Source organism: Streptopelia decaocto, assembly GCF_964273445.1.
Source record: "Streptopelia decaocto genome assembly, chromosome: 16".
Classification (NCBI taxonomy): Eukaryota; Metazoa; Chordata; class Aves; order Columbiformes; family Columbidae; genus Streptopelia; species Streptopelia decaocto.
In genome coordinates this window covers 7,402,466-7,409,553 of record NC_138671.1, presented here as the reverse complement: position 1 = coordinate 7,409,553, position 7,088 = coordinate 7,402,466, and the positions used below count along the sequence as shown (strand labels likewise).

The following is a 7,088-nucleotide window of genomic DNA, read 5'->3' as shown; positions in this document are numbered from 1 at the left end:
GTTCCAGACAGGCAGCACGGAGCTCACGTATGGCTGATCCATCTATGCATCGTGCTGGGGGGGCTGCGTCTCCTCTTTAAAGTGGGGGTGGAAGCTATAGCGGTTCAGATTTCTCCTCTCACCTGTCGCTAAATCAAAGGCCATTTGGATTTAATCTGTGGGAGAGGCAGGTTTAACCCTCTCCTGTGTGTCCCCACGCTGGGGTGAGGACCTACCTCACCGACCTTGGGTACAGGGACAGACAGACAGACAGACAGACAGACAGACAGACAGACAGACAGACAGACAGACAGCTGCCTCCTGCCCTCTCTTGCTTTTGCCTGGTCTCCCACCCAAGGCTCATTCTGGGCAGGAGAAGTGATATTTCAGCCCAGAGGCTGTTGCCCACCCATCCACCACCTGTGGTGATGGGCAGCATCTGGGGACACACTGATGATGCAGCTGGGGACACGCTGGTCAGCAGAGACAGTCTCGTGGGGGTTTCTCATTACTGACCGCTTCCTCCTCACCTCCCCAGCCGAACGCCAGCAAGCCCTGCTGAAAATGCAGCCGCTGTCACGTACACCGTGAATTTAACCATGGGCAGGAACAGGAGGCACAGGGGATGGCGTGGGGTGGGAGCATCCTGCGGCACAGGCTGCCTCTGTGTCCTGGGATGGGGGGCAAAGGGACAGGGTGCTGGGGCACCGGGCACCCCATCGCAGAAGGGAGCGATGTACCAGCTCCATCAGGTTGCAGAAGCTGGCCCAGACTCATGGAAATGCGTCACAGTGCTGCAGACTATTTGCCACCACATTTATATCGCTGCTTCACTGGCCGCGAGCAATGGGCAAGGCACACGGCTCCTGTCAGCTGGGAAAGCGCTTCGCCCTGTGTGATCTGCTCACTGGGCAGCGCAGGTTACTGGGGCACCGTGTCCGGGACTGGAGCGATGCCCAGGACCAGCTGCTCCAGTGCCGAGCTGGAGAACATTGCTGCTGGCTGCCTCTGAACTGTGACCGCTGGGCTCCCGCGGAACACAGCCCTGCCAGCCCAAACCGTTCTGTGATTCTATGAGTGTCCCCATCTCTGGGTGCCCACAAAGGTCCTGTGAATCTCTCCCTAGGGGAAACACAGGCTTCAATTATTACTTATTTTATAATACCTGACCCAAGCTGGCTGGCCAAACCATCCCTGCAAAGTACAGTATCAAGGGACATCATCCTGGACACAAAAGGCTGCAATGGAAAACAAGTCACTATATTTGCACACAGTCCCCCCACGCTTTGCTTTCCCTGCTGTCAGTGGACATAAGCTAATATGGAACAAGATATTCATGCAAAAGGCCTTTGGAAATATTCATTGCTCATCTCTTAACAAGATTACCCCTGAAATCCTCCATTGCTCTGAGGGAGATTTAAAACCTTTCAGGCTCTTGGTAACCATAGCAGCACAGATGTAAAAAAGCAAAGGGGAGACAACTGATGTGAAAAATCATTGGGGATGTACAGGCAGGCTGTGTGCGACCGCAGCACCACGGCAGGGCAGGTTCTTGCCTACAACACGTTTCTTCGTCTAACATGACCAGGGCTGGCTCTCCACCCTGGCCAGACCACACAGGACACGTCCGTGCTTTGCAAAAACGACTCAGACTGCAGACACTTGTATGATGTGGGTCCCACGACACCAGGGTCACCTTCCTTGCCACAATTTGGGACACTTTCCATGGCTGGTGATGCTCCCCAAGGTTTCCCAGTGAGTCCTTTAGCTCACAGCAACTTCCCCACAGGATGCCAGCAATAATGGGGATGGTTTAGTCCCAGGATGGAGGACTGGGGTTCCCATTCCCTCCCACCACGGCTTCCTCCTTCACTTTGGGCACCAATTCTGCACCTGTAAGATAGATACTGGTTGAATGTTGTGACGTTGAACAGACCCATGTTTTGAGGTCCTTTGAAACAAAATTTTGGGAAATCAAGCAGTGGCAAGGGCATCGCGCAGCTCCAGGCACCTCCCGAGAGCTGGCTGAGCCCTGCAGAGCTTTGCCCAAGTCGGCTGGGAGCTACCATGGGAAACGGGTTCATCTCGTCTCTTGAAAACCCCTGCCACTGTGGCTATCTAAGCACAATGAAGCATTAAAGAATTCCTTTCTAATTAGAAAAAAACACAAAGCTTTTTGGCTTTCCACCTCTTCTGAAGCTGGGCTTAGATTACTTGCCATGTTGTGCTTGCTCACTGTCTTTGGCTCTTTGTTTCCACCGATGTCAATGGCACGCCAAGCACCAAAACACGATCACTGTTTCATTCACATGCCTAAACTCAGCACCCTCTGCTCATCCACCCCTTCTCCTGGTGTTGGCCTGTCAAGGTCCTATGGCTGTGCCATCACATCTTCTGCACCCTCAGCTCCTCCTGAGCACCACGGCTCAGTCCTTGGCTCCTTTGGGATCTCCTCATGGCACAGCAAGAGCTTCACTTGCGCCAGGGAAGGCGCTTCACGGGATGGTGCAAAACTGCTGCACTGGGTAGTTTTGGACACCAGTGCCAGTCCTGTTTGGGACCCGACCTTGTCCTGCTCCCCGGGCAGGCTGAGCCGAGGAGAGGACGCTGCTCATTCCGATACAACCTCTTCTCATGATAGGATCAGACAGAGAAGGCTCTTAATATGGCTGAAATGTTAACTGGGGAATTACAAGGCAGGAATAATTCTTGTGAAAAGGGCTTTTGAAATCAACAAATCCAGCCAGAACAAAACACAGAAACTACAGAAAGAAAACCAACTGCGTTAAAACTACAAACACCAGCCCAAAGCTAGGAAAAAAATATATAACCAAATTGAGCATAAAGACTTATTTTAACTTTCAAGCAAGCTCCCTTTCTATTTGCATTTCGCATAAATCAGCTTCTGAAACAACTGTAGCATGAAACAGGGAAGGTAATGGCTGAGGACACACACCCAGACGGGGCGACCTGCAGCTCTACCGGCAAACACGCTGCCGTCCCCACGGAGCTGGGACCGACACGCATCCCGCCTCGCACCCCATAAATCAACCAGCCCATCGGGGCCCCAGTCCCGCTGAAGCCGGGTCAGCACCAGCGGTCCTGCCTGCTTGGCATCCGCCCATGGAGATCGCGGTCGCTTTCAGGGAGAGCTTATTTTCCCCTCTGGTTAAATATTCTACAAAATCAAAGAATAACAGACAGCTGAACGTGGAGATTATGACATATGGGTTTCAGAGAGCTCTTATTTTCCCCCTCAGGTCAAATATTTCATAGGTTTACAGAAGAGTTGGGCACATCTGCAGCAATCCCATCTGCAAACAAGTCCCCAGCCCCACACAAGCGCAAGAAAATGATGCGGGTGACACCAACCCCTTCCATGAGCCACCCAATGGGCGGGGGACCCCCCACCGAGCCCACGCCAAGAAACACACATTAATCTCCCGGGGGGGACAAAAGGGCAGGACGGCTGGGATGCTGCCGGCTCCCCGGCAGCGCTGGGCGATGCGAGCGCGATGTGCGCCGTAGCGCGGTGCTGTCCGGCCGCTTTCCAGCACCGAGCTCCGCGGATTGGCCCGGAGCACCCCGCTCTCCTCCCTCCCTGCCCTCCCTCCTCCAGCACCCTCCAACCCACGGAGATTGGACAGCCTGGTACCACATGGCAGGGGAACCAGGATAAAAGATGAGCTGGACTTGGGGAATGTAGTGTCCGCGGCAGAACAGCCGGCTGAAGTTCGCAGGGAGGTGGCACCAAACTTCCCCGGCTGCATTGAGCCGGCACAGAGGAGGACAGACGCAGACAGACAAACGGACGGACACCGGGGCTGTGGCCACCCAGGGACACTGCGGAGCATCCCGTCCCCTCTGCGCCCAGCCATGTCCTTGGTGGTGAAGGAGAAGAACCACGTGCGGTTGGTCTTCTTAGGTGCTGCCGGCGTGGGCAAGACGTCGCTCATCCGCCGGTTCCTGATGGACACCTTCGAGCCCAAGCACCGGCGCACGGTGGAGGAGCTGCACAGCAAGGAGTACGAGGTGAGCGGGGCCACAGTCAAGGTGGAAATCCTGGACACCAGCGGCAGCTACTCCTTCCCGGCCATGAGGAAGCTCTCGATCCAGAACAGCGATGCTTTCGCCCTGGTCTACGCCGTAGACGATGCCGAGTCCTTCGAGAGCGTCAAGAGCCTGCGGGAGGAGATCCTGGAGGTGAAGGAAGACAAGTTCCCTCCCATCGTGGTGGTCGGCAACAAGGCGGAGAGCGGCAGCGAGCGGCAGGTGCCGGCGGAGGACGCCCTGTCGCTGGTGGAGCTGGACTGGAACAGCCGCTTCGTGGAGACGTCGGCCAAGGACAACGAGAACGTCCTGGAGGTCTTCAGGGAGCTGCTGCAGCAAGCCAACCTGCCCAGCCGGCTCAGCCCCGCGCTCTGCAAGAGGAGGGAGACGCTGCCCAAGGAGCAGGGGCTGAGGCCGCCCATGAACAAGACCAACAGCTGCTCGGTGTGCTGAGCCGGCCGCCCGGGGCGGGGGGGAAGGCGCCGGCAGCACCGGCACCGGCTGGAAACTCAGGTGGGCTGGGTGGGGAGAGGCGCCGCCTCGGCCAAATCCAACCCTGCTGCCTCCCACCCTTTCCCTCCTCTTCCTCACCCAGCCCGCCGGGACCGGGGAGAGTTGGAGATAGCAAGGAGGAGGGACCTGGAAGGGATGCTGGTCACCAAAAGGGAGCGGGGAGAGGGTGAGATCCCAAAAAGGTGGGAGGTGTGCGGGGACACCGCCGTCGGTCAGCCAGCACCGTGTGTGCGTGCCGTGGTGAGCTGGCAGGCTGGCAGCAGGCACGCAGCTCCTCCTGGGCTAGGAAAGGCGGGCAAACAACAGGTCTTTGCTACACCCATCAGAAGGTAATTGCGGGCACCTATGCAGCTGCATCCACCCACCGGTGCCCCTCTCCCGGGTCTCCTTCGGGTCCTGTGTCACCTCGCCCCGAGCACTTGCACGTACAACCTCCTGGTGTGGCTACAACAGACCCAGTGTCCAAAGTAGTTTTGATTTTGTACCTTGGGTATGCACGTAGAGCATGCGATAGGGCAGTCTGTGCATCTCTTCGGTTTTCTCTTTTCTATTTTTGTGGGGTTTTTTTAAGCATACCCAATAAACCTGTTGTTGCAAAGTGGAGCTGGAAAATGTCTGGGTTTCTTTCTTCTGTACTTCGAATGTGGCAGTTGCCTGATAATCAGTGTTTTACGCCTAGACCCCTTATCACTGCCTTTGCTTTATCTCCTCTATGCTCCATCCTTATCCAGAGCATCCTGGTACTGGCAGAGCCTCCCCAGCTCTCCAGCATCCACTGCCTGTGTCAGGACATTTGGTGGTGTCATGATTTTCCTGACAATTTAACCGCTGAAGTTTTTACCACGCATCAGTAACTAAAAATAAACGTCCAAGTACAGAAAAGAACAACAGCCATTAAAAGACAGCTGATCCACTGAAATAAAAACCATAAACACATTAAAAGGAGATAAAAAAGGAGTGGGAGAAGAGCACAGAAGGGCAGTATTTACCGTGCTTTAGCATGCACTGCACTGATTTACTCTCCCCTCGCACAGCCCACCCTTGCTGTAACAAGCATTTAACTTGCTCGGCAGCCGCACAAGCACAATAAATAAAGATACTAAAGCTTGGTGGATTAAAGAACTACCCACCCCGGTTCAGACCCAAAGGACCTGGGCAATTTGGGAGCCCCAGCTTTCAGAAGCCCAGCCCTACAGTGTGGCCTGACATACGGGTGTATAACTTCTGTCTGGCTTCTGTTTTAGTGGAAAAATGCAGCTCGGGGCATTCCTGGGGTAGCTGGGTTGTGCAGAGGTGGAAAAGCCCAACTGAGGGCTGGAGCTGGGTCTCTTTACCGTGTGATGTGGTGAAGAACTATAAACACCTGCAGCTCATTTTCTTTCAACAAGTGAAACTGCTTTTCTTACCCAGACACAGCTCGCAGCTCCTGAACACAGAATATCTGCAGCCCAGGCCGGGGAACAGCCGGGGAGCGCAGCCGAAGCGCGTGATAGACGGAGCTGTGTACACAGGGCTTGGCCAGAGCTGTCCCTGCAAACATCCCACAGGGACACACCTCACGAGACGAGCAAACTTTGCCTTTCCTTCTGCACCCCCGCCAGGAGGAGAGGGCAGCTGGGGAAGATGCTTCAGGCCAGGGCCTCTGGGAAAGCCAGGGGAGAGCAGGATCCATGCAAACACCCATCCCGGTCCCCCTCTGCCCTGAAGCGCTTGGTTGTCCCCAGCAGAGCTGTGGGGACAGAGGATTTACCTGTAACCCCAGGCACTTGCAGCCTGGGACACTTCTCTGGGTCAGGAACAGCAGATGAAGGGGCTCCCACCTCCAGAGCAGCTGCTCAAAGCTCAAAGCACACAGGAGATGCAGCATGTGGAGGGGAAGGTGGCCGTGACCGTGGTCCTGGGGCAACCAGCGCCATCATCTCCCTTGGCTGTGTGCCCAAGGCTGCTGTAACGCCCCAGTGAGCCAGCGGGACAGGGACATGGGGCTCCCTGCCAGCATGGGGTGACCAAGTCGTTGTGTAAATCACAACCCCTCAGAAGCAGCGAGCTCTGTGCCGGGACACCCACCACGTCCCAGTGCTGCCCCGGCTGGGGCTGAGGTCTCTGCTGCTGCTTTCCTACCAAAACACCCCACATTGCAGTGAACTTGACCCATCCACACACAGAAACATGGGCTCTTTCCATCCCCAAAATATCAGAAAGATCCTGAACATCTTACTGTTGCAACTCCTTTCTCTCTCTCTTTCTCTCTTTCTCTCTCTCTTTCTTTCTTCTTTCTTTCTTTCTTTCTTTCTTTCTTTCTTTCTTTCTTTCTTTCTTTCTTTCTTTCTTTCTTTCTTTCTTTCTTTCTTTCTTTCTTTCTTTCTTTCTTTCTTTCTTTCTTTCTTTCTTTCTTTCTTTCTTTTCTTTCTTTTCTTTTTCTTTCTCCTTCTTCCCTCCCTTCCTTTTCCTTCCTCCCTTCCTTCTTCCCTTCCTTTTCCTTCCTTTTCCTTCCTTTTCCTTCCTTCCTTTTCCTTCCTTCCTTTTCCTTCCTTCCTTCCTTCCTT

At 54.7% G+C, this 7,088-nt stretch overlaps 1 protein-coding gene across 1 annotated transcript; it reads left to right on the top strand.

Moving 5' to 3' along the window:
* The first annotated feature begins 3,840 nt into the window (after positions 1–3,840).
* On the top strand, positions 3,841–4,978 carry LOC309446858 (GTP-binding protein Rhes-like). Its single transcript, XM_082067011.1, has one exon. It carries the CDS (start codon positions 3,856–3,858, stop codon positions 4,480–4,482), a length of 627 nt encoding a protein of 208 aa, XP_081923137.1. The 5' UTR covers positions 3,841–3,855; the 3' UTR covers positions 4,483–4,978.
* Positions 4,979–7,088: the final 2,110 nt, after the last annotated feature.